Consider the following 25,070-nt stretch of genomic DNA (forward strand, 5'->3'; position numbering starts at 1 on the left):
CCCGCATCCGCTCCGTGTGAAAGGGGCCTTAGGTTTTGACACATGCGGACGACGTCCGGACCCGCATGAACATTTCCTAGGTGCGGAGATTTTTCGGCTCGTCTGAAAGGCGCAGTATATTCCAATTGTTAAAACTTCTTCCGGACCCGCATCCGCTCCGTGTGAAAGGGCCCTAAGCAACGAATATCTCTAATCTTTCCTTAGAGCATGTATGCACTGAACGGGACCGTACATGAACAGTCAGGTCAAAGCTCACAATTGCTGACAATGCCACCAGATGGCGACTTATCAGAGGAGATGTCACTCTCCGTTATCCATACGAATGCTTTCAACAGCTGACTGATGCGAAGATATATACCATGGGCGGAAATACGGGGGGGGGGGGGGGCGGGCATTGCTGCCCCCAGAGAGTCAAACGTGGAGTCGACTGATCTAATGTATAGATGAATTGACATCGTGCCGTCCACAGGGACAAACATTGTCGAAATAGACTCGGAAATGTTAAAGATGACTTTCAAGTTCTCCGACTTTTGAAACTACAGACGGAATACAAGTAAGGTCACATGATTTAAAAAATGCTTTTAATGAAATATAGATTTTAAAAAATAATTGAAAAATGTATAGACTCTTATACGATTTTTTCTTCTTTTTTTTAACAGAACGGCAGTTTAAGCATACATACATATTACATAAGTTGCAAGATCTATAACAAGCTGAATATATTATTTCATCGTCCGCTATTCAAGGTAAACAGCATCTTTTTCAGCCATCGTAATTATCCTAAGGGGGAAGGAAAAACAAAATTATACCATAAAATTGATTTCTGTGATGAAATATACAGGGTGATTATAAAAAAACTATCCCGACATATGGGCCCCTAACTATCGTACCATTCACAGAAACTGAATGAAATTTTGGCATAAGGTATTTTGAGGTATGCGTTCAAGAATGATATGGAAAACAACAGTGTCACTAACAGTTACGGTTACAGTGAGAAAATTTCGAAAATATCAAATGGCAACACCAAGTTTTTTTCTATTGGAATGTGATCTCCATTGTGAAAAACCCTAAATAGCATTCGAACGGCAACTGTAGCATGAAAATCAGCGGTGGTAGATAGGCTAAAAATGAGGACAACCAATAAGGATAGAGAAGCAGCATAAAATAAAGCATTTTATTGTGTTTTCCACATGACCTTGTGGAGGACTAATCAGGCTGGGATCTCAGCCGAAGAAACGGTGTGACGAATGAAACGAACATTAATGCTCTGGTGCACGGCAAAGTCCTTTTTCCTTGCCTAGCTCCAGGGATTTTCGTGCTACAGGTGCCATTCCAACGCTATTTAGTGTTTTTCAGTATGGAGATCGCATTCCAATACAACAAAACTTGGTGTTGCCATTTGATATTTTCGCAATTTTCTCACTGTAACTGTTAGAGTGACACTGTTGTTTTCCATATCATTCTTGAGCGCATACCTCAAAATACCTTATACCAAAATTTCATTCAGTTTCTGTGAATGGTATGATAGTTAGGAGACCCATATGTCGGGATAGTTTTTTTATAATCACCCCTTAGATTACAAATACAACACCACAACAGGCAAAATGCCCAACGAGGTGGCTGAGAACATATTCAAAATTTCTCAATTATAGACAAATTTATTGGGTTTTTCCGATAAAAAGGAGACTCGGGACAAGCTCATTCTCAAAGTTCCCTCAATGCTGGTAGTTGGCATCTGGAAATAGTCCTAGGTCTGAGTTCCAAGATTGTTGACTTATGGCTTTGGCGGGAGTATTTTTAGTCTATTAAGTGAACTGATGTTTTATAGCAAGGGTGTTCCAACTTTCGGAGTGTGCTCGGCACTTCATTGGTTTGAAAATGTATCACAGGCCATTTAAGTGATCTGGAACTGTTTCATGGGTTACTCAAGTGATCTGGGGATGCGCTGCAGGCCAATTATATGATGAAAATGTGCAGGTGGGCCACTTGAGTAATCTGTAACTATGCAGCGGGTAATCTATCTGGTAGTGGGATTACCCCCACAGCACAGACACTGCAACTGTGTTAATGGGCACCCTGACCCAACGGCGATAAGGGTTGGAGAAAGTCTGCATGGAATGAGGTTAGCCTTATTTGCACTCCAGAGTTGCCAGATTGGTGACTTTCTTGCCAAACTGAACTAATTTAGAAAAGGAGGTAACGGGAAATTTTTGGCGTGGGTTTCTGTTTTGCAGTTTTCGCCAAAAGTGTTAGTAACAATTTTCTTTTCATTTACTTATGAGGAAAGAAAATTTTATTCTAATTCACTCTAGTCCCTACCTCATTTGGTATTTTCTTACTGCAGGGAAGAGGGGAGGCATAGGCGGAGATAGACTCAGAAGTCTGGGGGGCAAGGTCATTATTGATGAGGCGGGGGCACGATGATATCAATTCCTACACAACATATACATTAGATCCCCCCCCGTATCTCCGCCCATGGAGGGAGGGAAGACTCGTGAAAGAAACCAGAGCTCCAGCATGGTATAGTGTTTTTGCACTATAAATTCACTATATATAGGGGCCTCCCCATGAAAAACCTGGCCCGGGCCAACTAAAGATCTCAGACTAGGGGTCCTGCTGCCAAACAGATGTGAAACATGAATGTATAAAAAAAAATGGTGGGTAAAAGTGTGACCGTGTTCAGAATCAAACAAGTCTAGAACAGCTGAGAGGATCGAGACTGCCTCAACAAAGCCGGGGGACCCTACCTATAGCTTGAAGAAGCTTGCCTACCAAACTCTACTTCCTCTTTAAAATCATTCTACTTAAGGGTACTCAAGGCCATGCCCGGGTGGATCCTTAGATTAAAACAGTCCAGGAGATAATATCGAGTATCCAACCCAGACTTCCACAACTCTTTTCACAAATCAAAGTGAAAAAAAAGTTTTTTTCCCAGATGGGGGAGTTGAGGAAGGTGAAGCTGAATGGGAGTGAGGGGTTATGACCAGGGACTGTTTCTTGCAAGGGCAAACGGGAAAAGTCCCCCGGCATTGGCTGCTTCATGTTTTCAAGCACAGTCCACTTCCCATGCATACATCTCTGCCTCAAAGACTTCGTATAAGAGGCTATAATATAAAAACTATACACCAATACCTTTCGCAGGCTAGATCAGTGTATCTTGACTTTTTTTTTTTTGGCCGTGGGCACCTTTGAACCATATTTTTTCTCTAGCAGCTCCCCTGTCTTACAGAGAGTCTCTGACCCTCATCTAGAAGCAAAATCTTTTATACGTATTGAATTGATTTTTTTCAGTGAATTTATATTGAACGAAAATTTTGCAAATAAGATTGATCTCCAGACCACTGGCCTAGAATTTATTGATCTCCCCGCTAGTCCAAGTTCTATCCAGGACCGTCTCAACATCATGGACATCCTAGGCATGGCTTTCATAATTTTTTGGTTTTTTGCACTATAAATTTAACATAGAAGGGTCCGTGAAAAATCTAGCTGGGATCTGTACAAAACCCCCATCCTAGGGAACCTGCTGTAAAATGTAGGTGGTGGTGGTGGTGGTGGGGGGGGGGGGGAATCCATGCCCTAAAATGGTCCTGGTTTTATGGGTAGTTTTGTTGGATTCTGTAAGCGTATATAGTCACTGATATAAAAAAATCTTTATTGCTTCACACCTTAATTTTTCTTCTCAGCTCTCTGCAGACCACCTGACACGGGCCCCTTTCTTCATTTCCTTGCGTGCCCCCTCCCCTTGAAGTATTCCGATTGAGAACCACTGGGCTAGATTATCTTTAAACTGTAGTTTGTGTGTTGCTTTCTTAGATGGCAGAACAAGTGAAAACTATTTTAGGCTGCTTTTGCAGATGATTTCAACTGGAAATGTTTTAAGGATCTCACAGCTCTATTGCACGTCGACAAGACTACCATGCCTGGTAGTGGCACGTATGAGAGGAGAGGACAGACTGGGTTTTGGGTCGTGCATTCAGCTGGGTCCCACAAAGGTTACAGCAGGCAGTTGGTGAAACAAAAAAAAAAAATGTGCTGCTGGTAATTCAAGTGACGTTGGACTTCACAGTAGGTCATTTATTTAAAAGCTCTGGAACTGCATAGCAGGTCACGCAAGCGATCCGTACATGCACCGCTTAGTTCTTTTGGCCCGAGGGCTATGATGAGTGGTGATCAATTGAGCACGTATGTCGTATAGTGGGTTTAGAAGAATGCAATTCGACAAAAAAGCAGTAAGTTACTTGATTGGTTGTTTCGTCCATTTTGTTGCTGGCGCTACTTTACCAAACACTGACTCCATCTATATTGCATTTGCAGTTTTGTTGAGTGACTCAAACTAAAATTCATTTGACACGGAGTTAATTTCTGGTACATCAATTTACACTTGTACCAATACAAACATGTATTTGTGTTGAAAATATCTATTTTTTACAGCCACTGCGCCACAGAAAACTGGGACGCATTTCGTTGGTTTACAAAATAATTTTTCTTTCATACAAATACTATTGACATTAATGCTTTGAGAAAATTCATAGGCAAATATAAGTGATAGAGAAATATTCGTGACTTTTTTCAGATTGGTTCATAAATTTCAGGGGGGGAAAAAGGAAAAATTTCAAAAGCGGTCCACCGTGCCCCCTTCCCCCAAGCGTTTTTAAAATCGAAATAGACCACCACGATGATTGTGTTGCTGATTTTGGTTCACGGTTAAAGCAGGTTAACAACCCCCCTTTCCCCAGCATAGGGTGCCCATACGACCAGTTTTCCTGGGCATCACCGAATCACTCAAATGACCAGCAACAGGTTACCAGATCATTTGGGTAGCCTTTATTTTTGCCAAACCAAGCACAACTCAGGCCTATCACCATGGGCAATTTACTACCTAGTGAGTTGTGCCGGAAGTACATGTGTGTGTCTAACAGTATGAGTACGTATCTAGTGTTGTGTCCGATTTTTCAATGCCGCCACAGAGATGCCATTGACGCGTTATAATGCATCAAATACCCGGAATTTTAGAAAAGAACGCATACAAATTTTGTTCATGCGTCCTCCGGGACATGTTCTTTCCTACTTTTAAGAAAAAAATAGAGGGGAAAAAAAACCCTCCCCAACTTTTTTTCCCCTTTCACTATGTATCATGATCGCGCAACATTGAAAAACTGGTTTTACTACTTTGTACACTGTACTGTATTGATATACACACGGGTTGTTGAAGAATAAGATGAGGGATATCTAGGTGCTTCTCTTTGAATGAAAGGCAGTGTACGGAAGTTTCAAATTCCATATTTTTTTTATTCCCCTGTGGATTTTCTCCCTTCTGGTTACATATGGGAAATTACGGTACTTCTGCGGCTACCAGCCGATATTCAAAGACCACGTCTATACGGTGTAAATTTGTCTTGTTCCTACAATATTGCGAAATGTGCACTTTTTTAAATCATAAAGGATTGGAACGCCTGTTCAAATTATAAAACTTTCCCAATATCGTGGAAAAAACCAAATCTAAAAATTTGATCTTGAATATCCAGTTTTGTCATCTAACTGCTATGTGGTAGTCACCATTTCGCATCGCAAAAATCACAGGTGTGTATGCATAATCAGCTTTTGGAGGGGTACCAGGATCTAATTTTTCAGATAGTATAATAAATTATTTTATTTCTCTACAAAAATATTTCAAATTTTTGATTTCCCGGGGGGGGCCTTCAAACCCCCCAAATTAAATCTGGGTTTTGAACTTGCAATTGCACAATGGTAATCGACAAAAAATGATTTTCTAAAGATGTCAAATTTTGACTTGGCTATTCCTTTGGAAAAACTTCTGGTTGCCACGGCGATCACACAGACCTACAACACAAATATGCATACATTAAACTACTTCAAATGCATGCATCACCAGTTTGGAGGATAGATGCAGGCCGCAACTGGGAGGGACAGGCAGGTCTAGTATCCTGGGCTATGGACTAGAGGGGAAAACACCAAATTCACCCTCATGTTTGAGAAAGTATCTAGTTATGGCACCACCTACTGAACACAAAACATGCCAAATGCTGGGCACACATAAGCACAAGTTTCTCCAACACAAATCTGACATAGCTCCCATATTCAGGTGTGAAAATGTGTGGCAGTTAAATGGCAACCGATCAGAATGGTGGACCATCAGGGAGGGACAATAAAATCATTTTACCAGGAAAACCAAAGTATGAATAGGAAATCAGAAGATAAGTGTCTTAGAGAGAATCTAATTTACTTTAAATTTGATCAGAAGATATTAAAAGTGCTACGATTTTTTTAACGAAATGTAAAATCAATCAGACGGGAATTTATAGATTGATTTATTAGTAAATACATAAATGTGTGTCTCCAACTGTTTTCAAAAACCATCATAAAAAAACATAAATAAGAAAATACTTTAAACAGGAAATCCTAATGACAATTACTTATTGTTAGGATCACGAAAATAAGTTGTATCAAGTGGAAAAACGTTCAAAATGGGAGGACTGTTATAAGCGGGATCAACTGTGTTTTTGTTCTAGATTTATTACATGTGCAGAATTCCATAGGTTAAATTCTCAGTGTTAATGAGCTTCTTTGCAAGTTTTTCCAGATAGTAGACAATGAAAGTAAACGAACCTTTGGATAGAACGTTTTTAGAAATGAATTATACTTGATTCACAGATACCTTCTCTTACCCAGAACATGACCCACCGCTCAGTCTCAACGAAGAAATATAAGCAGGTGATCAAAGACCTAGGGCAAGCTGGAAGAAAATTCATAGAGATACCAGTGAATTTATGGGGGGAGCATAATTTTTTTTTCAAGATACCACTTCACTGGTGAAAAAGACCAAAAAAAGTCTGCACATTGGCAAATGCCGTCGTAGGCATCACCATTACATATGGCAGCGATGGCATTTGCTGTCGTAACCACTTGACTGGTTAAGAGACAGATCGGCTTGCATTTGTGTCTCGAAGTTGGGAGAGCAGCAGAAAACCAACTTCAGCTGACCACCACTGTGGTGATGGTGGGGCTCGAACCCAGGTCTCCTCGACGCGAGACCGTCACTATGACCACTCGACCAGCACAGCTGCCCCTTCGAAAACAATAGCATAATGAACAGCTTCATCAGAGTCTTACCCAATGATTCCATGGAAAGCAGCCATAAATAAATTGATCTTGTTCGGACGGCTCCCAACTGCTGGGCTCGTGAAGGGCACTTGCTTGATTTGGCATCTGAGAAGGATTATTGCTAGGAAAAACATACCAACAAGTTATTACACTGAGCTGTGATAACAGATAGTTGACCATGCATCAGACAGAAAGGGCTGTGTTGTGACACAGCCAAATTAAAGGCGTAAAAATAAGCCAGTGGGAGAAAAATTGCGAATGAAAGTAAAAGAAATAACAGATTACAGCACAAATAAAGAATTTAATTTCGCATACAGTACATAATATTGTTTAAAAAACTCAGAACATTAACATCACAGTTAAATGCCAAATTATTTTTTGGTACTATTCTGTTAAAGCGGCTCCTCTTGACAATACATGAAATTTAGTGAGAGATGCTTCATTGGAGCAAAAATGGCAGAAATAGTAATGGCAACCCTTAACCACCAAAATAACGACATTTCTCATTTCCCACGATAAGCCAAAATCCAATAATATTAACATTACAATATTTTTAATTATAATTCATTTAATTATAAACTATAATTTATTGACATAATATTAACAGCGTACTACGGGCTACTAGTTGGAGGGGTTTATGGGGGGGGGGGGGTTTATCCCCAACCACGAATGTGAAGAGACAGGGTATGCGACTGCAGGGAGTGGCCACAGCTTTCATTATACTTGATTCACGCAAGAGATCACAGTCGGCATGCGACAGCATGAGCCACAAGATGGCATGACAAAATAAGAATTTCACTATATTTTATTTGCTCACGACTGCTCAGTGCTCATGCTGTCATGCCAGATGGGCGATCTTTCGTGCGAATTTCTAACGAACCGCCACGTGCCGGAATGTGTGTTCTGAGTGTGTGGCCCTAACATATTTATGTAGTCAAGTTGCACTTGTTTCATGTTCATGCTGCCACCTGTCTTCCATTTTCTGAAGCAAAGATGGAAACGCTTGAATTTTCTGTTTTGCATCATGTTGTAGGTCTGCCTGCTCTCTGCCGAAGTATGATAGACTGGATACTAAGCAGAGATGAAGATGAATTTTAGAAAAAAATTTTCTTTGAATCCCTCTCTGTACATTATCTGGGGACTATTTTCATTAAGAGCTATTATTAGCGGAATTAAAAAGACTGCCCATGTGTGGGTCCAGTTCAGCATACATATACACTCTAAGGCAGCGGTTCTCAAACCTTCACCAACAGCAGCAGCTCCCTTGCCTTAGTTAATACAGCTACCCAGAATAGTGTCACGGTGGGAAAAGTAGGACACTTTCCCCACCTTTGACAAAGAAGCCTGACATATTTTCAACCCAGAATTGTCATGTCAAATAAGTGAAATTTGCTAAATGTAAATATAATTGTGTTTGTCGCGTGGAAAATATTTGAGCTTCTGTCTTTATATTATTGTGGAAAGCTGAACCGAATCTCGTGGTTGTCTAGTTCCTTTCCTCTTGTGTTATCATTCAGTCTGATATTCATAAAATGCCCGAGATCTGAACCACAGATCGTTTGTATAGAGTGGACACACACTCTTTATGCATCACACTATATGTGTTTGTCGGAAAATCCTAAATATTAAATGCTTTGCTTTGACATCTCAATCATTTGAGCTCAATAACAAATTCCTTGAATTTTTCTGATTCTTCCTGTAAAATTTTGAGAAATTCTGAGTTAAATTGAACGAGAAAATGTGTGTTCTTTTGAATAATATATTCTTTCTTTTGTGAGAGAGACACACCTAATGATTCACTGATAATCAAAGATATTATCGCCATCTTGATGAGTCAGTCTTCTTGTTCCCGCACGAACGCGACTGTACGTGTAAAAGGAAGATAAGATTCCTTTTCTTTTTTTTCTCTCTCACTGTTCATAATCTGTTGAATATTTTTTTTTTATCAAGGAAACAGTTATTTTCCGGATATTATGCTGAGGTGAGCTCGGAAAGAAAAGTCATCACGTCTCCGCCGGGACTCGAACCCAGGCCCTCTTGCATACCGGGCAAGCATGCTACCATCTACACCACTGGAGACACATGAATCATTTTATACTTGAAAAGCCGATTTTTCGCTTTTTGCACATTCTGAGTCTGTTTTTTCTTAAATAAGGGAAACAAACATTTTTGTTAATCAAGAGTTAAATAATTTTGAGACCTTGTGTGTCTTTCAATTTTAAAAATTTATATATATTTTTTTCCCTTTTTCTCTCCACTGTTTCCGATGCTTTGAAAAAAAAAAAAAACTAGTGTTGTAAAATATTGTGAGGAAGAGAAACTTTAGAATTAATGTTATATATGCTTGAAATTATTCTCTGTCATCGAGAAAGTGTTGAATTTGAATTTTTTTAAGAATTTCCTTTGTTTGGATTTAAATTTTTCGGCATGTCGCGAAACAAGAATATTTACATATGATGTCACATATCGTTGGAAAGTTAATTTTTTCCCCCACACAATGATGTTAATGTTTTTTGATTTTGTTGAATATTTGTGCATTTAATCCGGAAATCTTATACTGAAAATTATTGTTGTAATTATAAACTTTGCTGAAAGCCGTTCATTTTCTTAAATCGACCCCGTATTGAGAGAAGATGTTTTTCTTTTGGTTTCATGTTTGTGTTCGCGCCTCGGGATACAATTGGATAAAATTTTGGATGACGCAGTTTGCGCGACGAATTAGAGGGTGCGTTTTCTCAAGTCCCGCCCATCACTCAATTTACATATTATCACTGAAAAACTTTGGAGGCGTGCAGTTCATCGGGACCAGTTGCACGAGAAAGAGCGGTCCCGCCGTTGAAGAATCTCTCCCCCCCCCCCACGTAACTTGAAGAGCCCTTGAAACTCAAATCCCAAGTCAAGTCACTCAAACCCCTATGTAGTTCTGAACTGCCAAAAGTCGTAACATTTTACTTGAAGATGTAAGTTCAAGAAAAACAGCTATAAAAATAACAGTATGAAGCATCGTCTCATCATATCAGTTGCTCCCAACGGATCCAGGAAGGAAGGGTTTACTGTCATGCCAGAAAGATGAAGCCCAGCAGCTGTCTCTTGCAGTCCAGTCCAAGGATGGTACTTCGACCACACTACCTCGAGTGGTAGTACAGATGGAGAACTTTGATGCTCCGACATCGTAAAGTATGTGCACGGACCGTTGCTTCAGTAGATACAGAGGACATTAATCGTTCAATTGGCCAAGCAGATTCGCCCGTCTTAGGATGACATGAAATAACGAACTGTCCATACTGAGTGTTCAAGTTAAAGGGAACTGTTCATCGAAATCCGGTTGTCAAGAATGAAGTGACCTTAATATGGGAGATAGTGAGTAAATTTTCTCTTACAAATTTTGTTGAGTGGTTGGGCAAAAACCAAACTGCAGCGATATTTAGTTTTTTGTGTTTTGCACCCAAATAATTTTTAATTTTTCGATAAGTAAAGTAAGGTATTTCAGCATCGTTTTTTTCTTTTTGGCTATATGAATTAAGAATTAAAGAACCTAATGTGCATTTAGACCTCTGTGTGTTGACATATTATTTTTTCTTTGTGACTTAATTGTTTCGGTTAAAATGCTGTAGTACATATTTATTCAGGAGAATTACTCACTGACACACAAAGGGTTGTTGCGGACACGGTAACAACTCAAAAATAGTACCCCACTAATATGATCACCAGGCTAAAAGTTTTCTTTCTTGGAGTACTGTCAACTTAAATAGTACTCAACAATTATTGCACCACAACATAATTGGTGCTGTGAAAAACAACCATCATCACACTGGTGCCATGAAGAAAAACGTAAAAAAAGTCAATCGTCACAATAGTCTCACAAGAACCACTTCATGACATTTAATAGGCACACATCAACATGTATTATTTTACAGCAAAGCTCCCTAGAAGTAGGGATACAAACTTGGGAGAAAATGTCAGAGCTCAATGGTAGAGCAGTCACCCTGGATTGCGAGGGAGCAGTGGTTTGATTCTCCTCACATAGGCATGTGAATTTTCTTTCCGAAATTATACGTATGAACAGCTAAGAGTGACATTGTTTCCTCTTTATGGGTGAAGTGTTATGATTGAATATTTATACTGTTGTAGGTCAACTGCTATTTGTGGTGCGACTTTCCAACATGTTCAAACCCAGGTCTTTACGATGCGATTCTGTCACTGTGACTCTCCCAGCCAAACAGCAGTGCTCAGATCTGTGCTACTAATTACAGTGGGTGCTCTCGCAACATCCCTGGCTCTAATGCTACTGCCCAGTACAAAAAAAAGTTTCCATTTACCTGACAGGAAGTTCATGAAAATTCGAAACGCTCCCATTCTGCATGCCAGCTACACTGAGTGTCGAAGTACTTGCTTTCTGGATTGGTGACTGATGGAAAAACTGTGGGGTACTTTTTGGGCCAGACGAAAGTGGTTTCCAATTCAATGGATCCCAACTACACACGTTCAAGAATGTAGCCGCTCTGGAAAAAAAGAAATAAGCATTATATGCCATGCTGAAATAAAATAAAGAACCCAATTCATCAAAATCACAATATAAGGGTATACCTCGCTATAATGCGACTTTAAAAGTGTGTTTTAAGAATTCCCGCTTGCAAAATTTGGTTTGGAGTTTAACTTTAATCCTGGAAATGGGTTTGCACATTGAATATATATAATTTAGTTAAGTCCTTTGAAGACGAAATTGCTGAATTTGATGACGTAGCTGAGAGAGAAATTCGTAGATACAACTCACCAGATTTCACTGATGAACGTTTGATAACACACTGGCAATGTCATGAGAAATTTAATTGAAAAAAGCAGTTCCAGTTAAACTAGAATTTTTACATTTGCGAGAAACATGCAGAATTCTCTGGCTTTGCTACTCAAGTTTTTATAAGACGGCAAAAAATGCTGCTTGTCATCCAAATCTCGACAACCTCAAAGCAGAATATGCTGAAATCTGCGACATACGTCACAGAACAACCAGTGCTGCCGCAGAACAATATCTAAGAATCTTAAGGAAAGTAGTGAAGTAGTACTATTGTGGGAATTTTTACTACTAAATCACACATGCACTTCATCCACATTCCTCTGTGGAATTTCTGACGAATTAGTACATGTAGGAATGTGCGTGTATGGGCTGTGAACTTAATTTGAGGTTTGTTACTGTGTAATGCTAGTTGTGTGTAGTGTCGCCATCTGCCATAATTTTTTTTACTACTACATAAAGTGCAATGATTAAAAGAAATTGTACTGCCGTACATTGGCGTACGTATGGGGGGGGGTTGAGATTCTAACCCCCCCTCGAGCTAAGATTATAGTGTTATTTTGCAGGAAAAAACGCAACCCCCCCCCCCCCAGAAGAAAAAAATCTGAAATCCCCCTCGAAAAAATTTGGTGTACGGCTATGCCGTTATAGGCCTGTTGCTCTCTGTGGTGAGACTGTTTAATGGGAGATCGGCTTGCATTTGCGCCTCAAAGTTTGGAATCACAGAAAACCAGCTTCAGTCGATCACCACTGGCAAACAGTAGGGTTCAAACCTGGGCCCTCATGATGCGAGTCAGTCACTATGACCACTCGGCCACCACAGCAGCTGTAATTTTTACTGCAGAGCATTCCCAGTCACCCGAGGGTTTGTTGCAGAACAATGCAAAACCTGCTTTGGGGCTCGACTTTTTCCATTAAAAAGTTATCAGCCTATCATACCAGGCTCTTCAGGAAAGAAAACACCCACATCCACTAGAATCAATCATAAATAGTGACAGCAAAAAGTATTAATTTAATTCCTTCATAATTGCCTGAATTCACTGGGTTTATGCATTAGATTGAATAATTTATTAATTGAAAAAAAGTTAATTTACTGTTGGGTTTAGTTTTTTTTCAATCCTTCTGAAAAAAAACCAACCCTCCCATCCCTATCTCTCCCCATGTTAAATCCAACTCACTTTATGCGACTATTTGGCAGAGTCAATTTATTGCGTACAGCAAGGGATGCCTGCACAGTGAAACTCTCATATTCATCACTGTCACCCGTCGTTGTTACTATCCTTCATCCCAATCCTCTACAGAAGCTGCTAGTGACTTCCTCTCGAATATCTCATGCTCTCCTAGTCACGTCGCCGCAGCATGACCAGCAGGCGTAAACTGCTGATGGCTACATAAGCAGGGGGTCCCCACTCAAAAAATTAGAAAAAGTAGGACGGGGGGGGGGACAACACAATCATAGCATAATTAAAAAAAATCCCTAAATTTTTTTTTATAGCACACTATTTCAGTATCCTATAAGATTGACTCGAGCCAAAGCAAAATGACAGAAATGACTTGGTAACGAAAACAATTTTGGGCCAAAATAAGGTATTAGCAACCACAGACAATTATTTTCTGTCTTTCCTCACAATATATATTACATTTTCTTTTCCCCGAGTCTTCCACAGTCCAGTCTGTCAAATCTCTCTGACAATGCTCGGCAAATTATAAAGACATGCAAGTTTTTTAAGAATGATGCTCTTTCGAGACCACTTCTCAGAGCACAGTGCTAAATATTTATATCGGACCTCGTAATTTACATAAGCCAAGGTGAACCAGTTAGTTTTACTGCATTGTCGATCCCATTTTTTGAAAAGATGTTTAAATTTTGAATGCTCAATGACAGTGTAATCATTTTTGACAAATCAAACACTTTAATTTCTAGCTCTTTGCTGAGTATTGTAAATATTGTTTATTCCTCTGCATGCCCTAAAAATACAGAAGACAATGGAATGCTATTGGGTAGCATCAGAATCACCAAACCTAGAATAGGCCTATGTATCCAACTGCTTTGAAATGCAAACTATTGTTTCACCTATACACAAAATGTGCACCATAATTTTGAATGATGGCTGCTAGTTACTGTCCAAAGACGATGAGAAGAGTTATAAGTACAAAATTACTTTTTCCATCCAGACAGACGTTTTTAATGACTACTCTATTTGTAGAACCCTCAAATTCGGCAAAAGAAAATTAATATTAATAAACCAAATGGTCCACATACAATCCCCCAAATAACCTTGAAAATGATAGAATTTCTGCTTCGGCAGAATCATTAATTGTAATCTATAACATTTGACATTTGTATTATTTGGCATTATATCGATTCATCCTCAATTAAAATCAATTATAGGAATTTTGTTGATATGTTTTTGGTAAAAAAAGTAAGACAAAACTGAGAAAGTAGGAAAAGCAGGATGAGTGGGAGCCCAGCATAAGCTTCAAGTATATGTAAGAAAGTTGAACTTCAACCATCCAATATTTTCTGTTTTTTCTGGATTTGTGCAATGCCCACACAAAATATGTGTAAGGGGAATAAGTAAAAAAAATCTTTTCACTAGCAACGTTATGTAATTTAGAAATGATGGTTTATAATTAAATTATGATTTACACAACAATACTGTTTTAAATATGAAAACCTGGGAAATAAACAGTATTGAATTCACAATCATCTAGGTCCCGTGGAATCTGGATAAGAGAGGTTCTACTGTATTAACACTATTGAAAGTGCACCAGGAAATACAGGAGAACTTGGCAAATTTGAACTTGGATTGAACCAATTTAAATTTAAAGAATTTCCCCACGTGTTTCCTATTTAATTTGAAGTTTAAATTACATGTTTGAATTATCCAAAGCACATTAAACAAAATTGAATTAAATTTTGATTCAGATATGTTTGAAATGACTTTTCTCAGAATTCTTTGGCTAACATTTAGTCAATATTCCCAGTTTCATTTTTCCATGGTTTTGCTTTCTATGGATTTTTTCCAGAATCTATATAACATGTATATTTGGACATTAAAAAAATTATAATCAACAAAACCAGTCTTTTTTTTTTTTTTTGTGGCTATGAGTAAGAAGCAAATATTTTGTTACCAAACCTGACCATAATTTTTCTGTGTGTGAACCAATGAAGCTAGGAAGGCATGGTTTGGTGCACATATGTAGACAATCCTAATGCAAATACCATATATACTCGTGTATAAGCCGAGTTTTTTTGTGGAAAAATTTGTTCCCCAAGTTGGGGGGTCGGCTTATACTCGGGTCAATTTTGGATGAGAAAATATTGACCCCGCAATCAGTAGTCATTTTTGTAGCAGTGTTCGAGAAACTGGCATTATTGGTATGGAATATGTTCAAACCCCACAGAACTGATAATGTCAAAGCCGAGGCAAAGAAATCGAAAACATCATTGTGGCTGGTGGTGTCTAACGTTGATTGTACAGCCTTTAGATGTGAGCATCAACAAGCCTCTCAAAGACTATTTGAGGAATTTGTATATCGAATGGATGAGTTCCAATGATAAACTACAAAAAGCGGTGACTTGAAGAAACCTGACATTGGCCTAGTATGCCAATGGGTACATGAGGCGTGGGATTCTGTTTCCTCCGAAATTATCCGATCCTTCAAAAAGTGTTGCATCAGCAATGCTATGGACGGAACTGAAGATGATATCCTCTTTGAAAGTGACAATGGCAATGAGACAGCCCAGATGAAGATAAAAACGAAGATGCCGCACCCCCTATGATGATCTGATGGATTATCATGAGCTTGGTGACTTAAAAGAAATGGACTAAAAAGTTTCAATCATTTTCTATTGTAAATTTCCGCGAGCTACTCATTTTTAAAATGAAAATATAGTAATTGTTTTCTCTAAAATGCACGGATTTTTTGGGGTCGGCTTAGACAAGGGTTTTCAATTTATTGCTGTTTTGGTGGTCCTGAAATGTGGGGGTCGGCTAATATACGAGTATATACGGTACTTGAATTTTTTCCAGCCTGCAGAAGTGGCCAGTGAGAAAATGTGATTACCATCTGGTTTTTTTCCTTGACAAAATGACAGGAAAAACTTGAACAGTGCAAAGCTTGGCAATTCCCAATTGTAAATGATCTACAATATTCAACAGGCTTTTCAGAGTAAAGCAATGTGCACTACACAGATAAAGGACTGGTACAACCACTTCAAAGATGACGGCATATCAGTGAGAGTGAAGCACGTTCTGGAAGGCCCTCATCATCTAGAAATGCTATCGTCATTGTCCAAGTGAGGACTTTTGTGATGCTGGATCTTTGAATCACGATTTCAGAATTTGCAAATGAGGCAATCACTTGATTGCACGGGACATGCTGGAGACTGCGAACAGTGATATCAATTTTCCCAAGACAGTGATTACAGGCGGTAAGTCCTTGGTATATGGGTATAACCTAGAAACCAAGTAGAATTAATCACAATGAAAGCATCCAACATTCCTTTGAGGCAAAAAAAAAAAGGTAGGTTCGTAGCAATGCTGTCTTTTTTGACTCTAGTGGCATGGTTCATCAGTAGTACACCCCACAACCATTGCCAAGAGGTTCTATGTTGCTTTTGTAACACCATGAGATGCAAACAGCCCAACCAGAGGGTAGTGGACAATTGGCAGCTATATCACAATGCATCCCCAGTCATTTTCACATTTCATACAGCGTTTCCATACACCCCCCCCCCCCCACTTTGTTGCTCTGTGTGACTTCTGGCTGTTTCCCCAAGCTGAAAATACCTCTGAAAGGGATCACATTTCAGTCCAGAGAAGACATCATGCAGAATGTGACGGACGAGCTGTGTGCCATCTTAAACGTAGCATTCCAGTGCTGCTGCAGACAGTGGCGGCAGCCCAAGGGGATCATATCAAAGGATATTGGTGTAAGATTGTTGTATCTAAATACAAGTATTTTTATGGATAAAAGTCAGCTACATTTTGAACATCATAAACCTTGTAACTTCAAAATAAACTTCTCCACAAACAATGTTTAAAATCTGTAGTGCAGGAATTTCAATCTGTTGAAATGTTGGAGATTCATGTCTCTCCACCATTATTGTTCATTCACTTTAGAATACCAAAATGTAGAGATTAGAAACATTTTTCAAACAAGGTTCATACCTCTAGTTTAACTCTAGAAGAAAAAAAACTGAGGTGGACTTATGGTTGTGTTCATTGGTGAGGTAAAGAATAAAGTCACATCAAATCGTATCATGGCAAGAGCAAAAAAACCAAATCTAAGCAACAGAATAGGAGTGATCTCTATTCGAACATTTGCAGAAAATTACAGACAAGCTAGAAAAAAATTAATGCCGGAAAATCCAATTTTCTAAGTCAACTAACTTCAAGAATTTTCTCACAATGTTTAAGAGTATCCAGAATAAAATGAATGGTAATTCCACAAATTTACAAATGAAATAGTTTTGGCGATCGTTTACGTTCAACACAAGCATTAGTTGCAACAACGAGAAAACTAGCGATTTTTTTTTTGGGGTATTATAGTGTAAATTTTAGAATTTTTGTAAAATTATAGTTATCTTACATTAATGAATTTGATGAATTGGATAATTCAAACTTTCTTGCTGTACCCTTAAGCTTTGAAAGTTTGACAACAATATCATTATGTAGACGATTATTGTTACAGAGCAGATATTGATAAATCCCAGGCAGCAGGGGGGACATGGTGACTGAAGAAATGACATCGCTGCCTAATTTCTTTCCCCATGTATAACTTCGATCTAGTCCGAGGACAGCACAAGATTATTGGAAATTACGCCAGCAAATGTCTGCTAGCATCGAAAGGGATCCCTAAGTCCCGGACAAGTTCGAAAATATGCTATTTTTTGGACTTGTCAACCCTTGTTATATAAAGAGGTGTATCGTTATGCAGGATTTTCACTGTAGCATATATTGGCATTCGAGCAGAGATAAAAGAAACAGTTATTAAAAGTAGAAAAATTGATATTTGCATGAATAATCATTGCGAGCAATGTTTTTAATAACCATCATACTTTTGTTCCGCTCGAGCGAATGAACTAGAAGAACCAGAATCCTGATCACTCAAACCTCCCTTTGGATATGAAGGAAGTTGGAAGTTTCCACTTGCAGGAGAATCAGGCGGCTCATAGGTATAAGGCGAATGATCATCACCCATCTGTATTTCATACACATCATGTGACTTTTGATCATTGTCACCAGAGTTTGAAACCTTCTCCTGAAACAAAACAAAATCAATTAAGCACTAACACCGTTGATAGAAGAATATGCTCCACATGACATTAGTGTTCGCAGCAACATACTATCATTTGCTATGCAAGCATATTTGATTCCCTTACATGATCCACAAGAGAAAAACATATTTACCTTTGTTGAATCCTGATCCAGACGACTGTCGTACACAATATCACAGACATCAGTTCCACCTTCTCCTGTCTCTGGCCGAACCTTGACTTCATTACTCGGCGTTTTGGAAACATTCATACATTTGTGGCGAATGCTTTGAATCTTCTTCATCAGGTCATCGAATATAGATGCTTCCGCCTCCAACAAGCCCAGATTCACTGCACTGCACGTCTCTGAAGTTTTTGGCGTGGCACAAGCACTAGAGGTAGATGGAAAACATGAGAAATTGTTATCAAAAAGGCTGTTCTTGATGGCGGCGATTTTCTTCTTCTTCTCCGAGCTGGTGTCACTAGATGCTGAGGAATAGTTTGAAGCACTAGATGTTGATGGGAAAGACGAGAAATCACGATCCAAGAGGCTGTCCTTAATGGCTGCGATCTTTTTTCTCTTCTCGGAGCTAATGTCACTAGATGAAGATGGCAAGGAATAGTCCAAGGCTTTCATTCCTTTCTCTGAACTACTGGTTGTAAATCCTGAAAAGGGACGAGAAGTTTTTATCCGTGTGCCGTCGCGTACATCACCAGCTTTTCCAGAAGAGCTAGATGTAGCAGGTGGGAATGATGAATGAGACAAGTTTGAGCCGAGAATTTGTATTTTACCAGAGTGACTTTCTCCACCCTTACTGTTGCCGCTGCTTCTTTTCCCAGAGGAGTTCACTTTGGCATATATCGATGATGAGGGAGACGATAACGCAAACCCACTGTCACTAAGAAGATGCTTCTTGATTTCAGCAATTTTGTGAATTTTAGCTTTTCTGGCTTCCGTAACTTTATCCTTCTGCTGCTTGACAAAAGATGTTCCAAGTTTAAGCAGAAAATCCCTTTTCTTTTCATACGAGTCGTGGAATGCTGCTGAGTTATCTAAACACACAGAGAGAAAAAACTCAATATGGCACAAGGAGAAAAACCTCTAGAAATTTTTCCTGTTCAAAAATGTTCAAGAGGTATTTCACTGTTATCATGAAAAAATAAAATTTATACACAGATTATTCTCGTTACATTGAAATGGCAAATTTCATAACAGGACTGGGAAAATTTCACACTCGAGAAGGAGAGGCTCACCTGCTGGTCAGTACCACTAATTAAACAATCAGGCCACAGAGAAAAAAGTTTGTGGTTCACGGGACCAGTGACAAAAACTTCAACCCCTGAAGTGACACATTCATCGCGGAAGAATTTCTTTTGGGGAAAATCACCAATCCGTAGTCATTTCATATTGTCTCAGCCGTTTAAATATTGATTGATAAATGTTTATCGCTGTAAATAATCAGTATGTGTACCAAGTGGTGCCTTAGAGACCGTTCAAGTGTTATGACAGCAAATTTTTTGCCATTTTTTTACCCCCCCCCCACCCAGGGCAGCAACTAGATGCTTGATCACTCGGGGCAAGTGCACATTTTGGCGCCCCCTTGCAATGTTGAAGGAGAGGCTTAAGAATAAAATTTGCACCCTCTCTGGTCCAGCACCCGGGGTACAAGATCCGCTCCCCCCCAGTTGCTGCCCTGACCTTGCCCATTGTCAGCAAAATTATGTCAGCTCTGCCCCTTACCTCATATTACGATGGAGGTATCCATACCTCCCCCAAGCAACCTCCACAGGAGGGAGCATAGGGGGCCTACATCCCTTCCCCAGATAATAAATAATTGTTTAATGCAAAAAATATTTTTACGAAAAATTAAAATTTCTTAACCTTTATATGTAATTGCAATCAATTTCTGTTAGTTTCAATACTATTTTTGAAGGCTAAGAATTCAAAATTTCTTTTTAATAAATTCATTGCGACCTACCCTCTAAGCCATATATGCTAAACCCTAGGCCCACGGACCAAATGTGGCCCTCAGGGTTATCTGATGTAGCCCCCCCCCCCCCCAAAACCTAATTCAGAGTTCTCAGAAAATACAAATACAAATACAAATACAACGCCACAACAGGCAAACCGCCCAACGAGGTGGCTGACTTAAGAACATCATGGATCCCAGAGCCCCTACCTACTACTGCTACACCACACATGCACCCCCCTCCCCCGCGGAACCCCCCAACGAATCGGTACATGCGGGAATGTGCGTGTACGTGTAGTGCAACCTGACGTAAAGTTTGTTTCTGTGTAATGCTTGTTATGTGTAGTGTTGTCATCTGCCCCCAGATTTTCTAACTATGAGTAAAGTGTTATGATTGAATGATTTATCGTTGTAGGACTGTTGCTCTCTGTGGCGAGACTTTTTAACAGGGAGATCGGCTCGCATTTGTGCCTTGAAGTTGGGAACCACAGAAAACCAACTTCAGCCGACCACCACTGTGGGGTTCGAACCCGGATCCTCGCATCACGAGTCCGGCACTATAACCACTCGACCACCACAGCGGCAAAATTTGCTTGATAATTTTCCTGACCAAAAGGGTGTACACTGTCACACGCGTACATAATTCTAAACCGTCCAATATCACACTAAATTATAGCCCCCCCCCTACCCCCGTATTCGTAGGGGTGGGGAAATTTGCAAATAATCGAAACCATCGGTTTTTTTTTGTTTATCATTTATTGAACATCATGAGAAAAGTAGGGTGACACAAAAGTATAAGGGAATGTAAAAGAGGGTGCAGTGATTGATTGTTGATGTTTTCTGAAAGAACATGGCAATTTCTGTTTGCATTTTCTTCATATCATCAAACATGTCGGAATATGTTGAAAAGACTTCCACTACCAATTGTTCTACATGTGAAGAATGTACCATAGAGGTATCTATATAATGAAAATAATAGATTGCCGATTTGAACTTGCAAAGTCCTCTCCCTATGTTAGGCTGAACACATAGTGAGATGGAGAGCAAAGCAATGTTGAGAGAAGAGAAAAGAGCTGCGAAATCAAACACAGATTCCAATGCACCTGCGTATAGTGGCATGCACCGCAGCAGAGCGGGAATTCCGCCACAAGTGATAATAACAGCGCATTCAAGATAGTGTAATTCTTACATACATTCAAGACATTTGTTGCATTTGCATCGTCTATTGCGTGCACAATCATCTCCATTGTGTGATGTGTATAGAGAGCCTTCAATGCTTGCATTACCCCCTGATCAAGGGGGCTGAATGATGGATGTTGTATTAGGAGGCGTATAAAGGACTTCCACACCATCAGCTTTGAACTCATTGACATCTGGGTGTTCAAGAGTTTTATTCAATATCAAAAGAAATACTGTGCAGGAGCTTTGACTTATCCTTTCCCTTCAATGCTCACGGATTCGTAGATTTGAAAATGACGGTGGGCTTCACCATGTACCCATACACATTTGCACAAACAACATAGTAAGTTAACCTTAACTTGCCTTAAAACCAGGGGCTCGCTTTTCTTCTCTTGGGTGATGTTTTCTGCATCATTTTCTCCCAAAACAACGCAGTTTTGTCTGCGTTAAACACCTGCTGAGTTGTGAATCCCTTCTCTTCAATAATTTTTTGCAGTCTTAGGAAATTTTCAATAAATGTTAAATACAGCATTCTCGCGAGTGAGAAATTCATATAAGCCGGCTAACTGGTTTCCTGAAGCATATATTTTTAGAAAAAAATCTGACCACTCTTCATCCCGCAAAACACGTGGCGAAAATTTCATATGTGCAGTTAATTTTTCTGTTAAAAATTTCTTATTTTTGGCTGAAATCGGGAAAAATTTCTAAAAATCCTAGAGTCACTGGTCTAAATCCAGAGATTGGCAGATCTGCTTGATCATCACTAAAGCCACAGAATCAACAGTGGTGGTTTGTTAAGTTCCAACTGCAGTTCTAATTATTTTGTGTGGCTTTTTTACACCCCTTAGTGGCATATATCACTGTTCTGAATGATATTTTTAGGAAAATGAATAGTTATTATTATTCAGAACAGATTTCGTTTAGCATGTCTCTCAACCACCAGGCCACGGCCTAGTACCAGGCCTTGACACGAGTCAAACTGAGATGCGAGTGATTTACCATTAAAAAAAAAATTTCATTTATTTCCTGTTAGTCTTCTACCGTGCCTTCCACTCCACAAAAAGAAATTAACTGGGTCATGGGTTTCAAAAGGTTGAGAACCACTGGTTTCGCAGACCATTCATGGTGTATGCAAACCAGTAGGTTCTTGTATTCACTGGTCTGTGGAATCAATTTGGACTTTTGTTTTTCAAATTCTAACGCTGTTTTGGCATACTCGAGAGTTTATGGTGAACAAAATTTCAACTTTACATGATTCAACAAATCATCACTGTCCTAACACATATTCATCAGCATAGGTCTTATTGATACCCACTCGGAACTTCTCACTGTTCAGATAACTAACATTTTTCAGTATTTCCCCTCGTTAACTGTCATGCCGGGAAAATTAATCCAAAATTAAACTGATCAGCATTTGCAGACAACGCAGAAAACAAATTTCCAATACTTACCGCTCCAAGGACAGAAAATGTTGGGGCTAGAAGTTGATGGAAACGGTGAGATTGGATCAACATCACTGGAGACATTTGATGTTGATGGGAATGGCGTCACTGGCTCAACAGTGCAAACATTCGAGGTAGCAGGTCGCGAAACTCGTACTGCCATCTTCCCAATCGCTTTTCCCCTCAGGGAATTCATCTCCTTTTTGATTTGATTCTTTTCCCGCTCTGCATCTATAATTCAAAGGGATGAAACATGATTTTCAAAGCAATGCAATCTGAACACAGTTACAAATGCGGAGGATTTCAATTGACTCATCAATTATAAATTCAAATATTAAATAATTCACCACCAACCTGATGTGTCATTCAGTAATAGCATGCTGTTACGTCCATATATACATTCGGCAGAGTTGTGCTTCTGCACGTCTTTGCGCATGACAAACTTCATGCACATGCATTCCACCAGCTCAAACTCGCACTCCTTCAAGTGGTGCTCACAGGCTTCCAGTGCGAAACTGGCCTCACAACCAGCTTCTTTGTTGTGGCACCTCATCTTCATCTTGGCTATGAGGTTCCTGATGAATGGGGCGCTGGGTCGCACTTGCAAGAAGACAGGCTTCCGGCATATCGGACAATCCTTCTGGCGATCTAGCCACCGCTGGATGCAGTTTTTGCAGAAAGCGTGCTGGCAAGGACATTCTGTCGGCTCGCAGAACACAAGGCTGCAGATGCTGCAAATCAGCTCGTCATCTGGAGGCGTTATGAAATACTCGGGCTGATATGCCCAAGCAGGTGGCGCCATTTTAACCTATAAATTATAGATACAAACACTTCCGTTAGATAAAGGATTGAAAATTGTCATATCGTACTTACACCACTTTAAAAAATAGCCATCACAAAAACCTGTTGATGTTTTTCATGCTAATTTAGCTTTACGTCACAAGAGTGGCACAATTTTTTCCCCACAAGCATTGTGTGTGTGTATATATACCTGTTTTTAGATTGAATAAATACAGATTGCTCCCATTTGCATTTTGACTCTGGATCGTTTTTTTGAGTTGTGTCACTGCCAGTTACGAACCATGATAGTGGTCAATCCTCAACAAATGGTAGCAGAGAGTGGTTTTTTTTCGTGGTTCGGAAGTTCTAAAGCAATCTGTACTTAAATTGTAAAAGTGAAAACTAGACTTTTTAGAAAATCATTTACTTCTCGGAAGCAGAGCTAACCTTGGAAAGTGAATGGCATCGGCAGAAGAAACGAGTGTGTTCAAATTTTGGAGATTAAATAGTGATAACTTCAAGGAATGGAAGTTAAACATGAAAATGCTTCTAAGAAACTATGACGTGTTTAGCCTTGTGGATGAATCCGAGCTCAAGCCTCCTCAAGAAAATGAGAAAGAACTCAAAGAGTGGAGAAAACTGGACTCGAAAGCATTGTCAACGATATGCCTCCTCATCGACGATAATTTAAAGAACTTGGTGATTGAAGCCACAACAGCTAAAAATGCCTGGGACACTTTTGTGTAGTGCTTCTGCTCCAACGACCTGTGCTAGAATTGCTACTTTATGAACTGAATTAATGAACTGTTGACTGAAATCTGACGAAAGCATGTCTATTTTCTTAGGTCACCTTTTGAGAGCTGCTAAAGAATTGGAATCGGCGGGCAAGATTGTAGCAGATGTCAAAACCGCGTACCAGATGTTATCCAACTTGCTAGAAAAATATGATATCGTAATACAAGTGTATCAACTATCGGATAAGGACTTTACATCCGAAAATGTACGCAAAGTATTGATATTGGAGTACGACTATCTTTAAGATCGTGAAAATCAAGATATTCTGAGTGATTCTTTGCAGACAGCATTCCTGATGGAAAATCAGAATCAAGATTAACCTGTTTTGGGTGTAGTCAACCAGGACATCTCATAAGATCCTGTCTACAACAGTCTGGAAAACAGCAGTAGGATGCGAAGTCAAGACAAGGGAGTGAATTTAAGACAAAGTCAAGGCCTCTGCATGCCGGAGAACCTCAAGAATCGAATCATGCTACTGGTCCAAGTGCAACTTCATTTTTTAGCTAGTGCATTATCGATCAATTCAAACATCATGGAATTTGCAGTTAATACAGCAGCAACTGATCATTTCTGCAATGACAAGAAATTGTTCTGGAACTTTATGGATTTCAAAAATTCAAAAGTCACAATTGCAGAGGAAACAGAAATATGTGGCAGAGGAGATATCATGTTGGAGGTTCACCAACGTAAATATAAAAAAAATGTACAGCTTAGAAATGTTTTGTATG

General features: G+C 39.4%; 1 protein-coding gene across 1 annotated transcript in view; it reads right to left on the reverse strand.

Annotated features, from left to right (window-relative positions):
• Window positions 1-564: 564 nt before the first annotated feature.
• LOC149068448 (uncharacterized) overlaps window positions 565-25,070 on the reverse strand; it is a 35,813-nt gene continuing 11,307 nt past the window's right edge. The window contains exons 2-8 of the mRNA XM_089251609.1: window positions 23,122-23,575; window positions 22,777-22,998; window positions 18,331-19,229; window positions 17,979-18,181; window positions 11,442-11,624; window positions 7,132-7,243; window positions 565-780 (exon numbers count right to left, since the gene is read on the reverse strand). Coding sequence (XP_089107735.1) covers window positions 763-780; window positions 7,132-7,243; window positions 11,442-11,624; window positions 17,979-18,181; window positions 18,331-19,229; window positions 22,777-22,998; window positions 23,122-23,569 — 2,085 coding nt within the window. The 5' untranslated portion in view covers window positions 23,570-23,575 and the 3' untranslated portion in view covers window positions 565-762. The remainder of the gene's footprint in view (window positions 781-7,131; window positions 7,244-11,441; window positions 11,625-17,978; window positions 18,182-18,330; window positions 19,230-22,776; window positions 22,999-23,121; window positions 23,576-25,070) is intronic.

The sequence above is a fragment of the Pholcus phalangioides genome, unplaced genomic scaffold (assembly GCF_987345545.1).
Source record: "Pholcus phalangioides strain wild (caught in Gottingen) unplaced genomic scaffold, Ppha-v1.0 ptg000027l_1, whole genome shotgun sequence".
Classification (NCBI taxonomy): Eukaryota; Metazoa; Arthropoda; class Arachnida; order Araneae; family Pholcidae; genus Pholcus; species Pholcus phalangioides.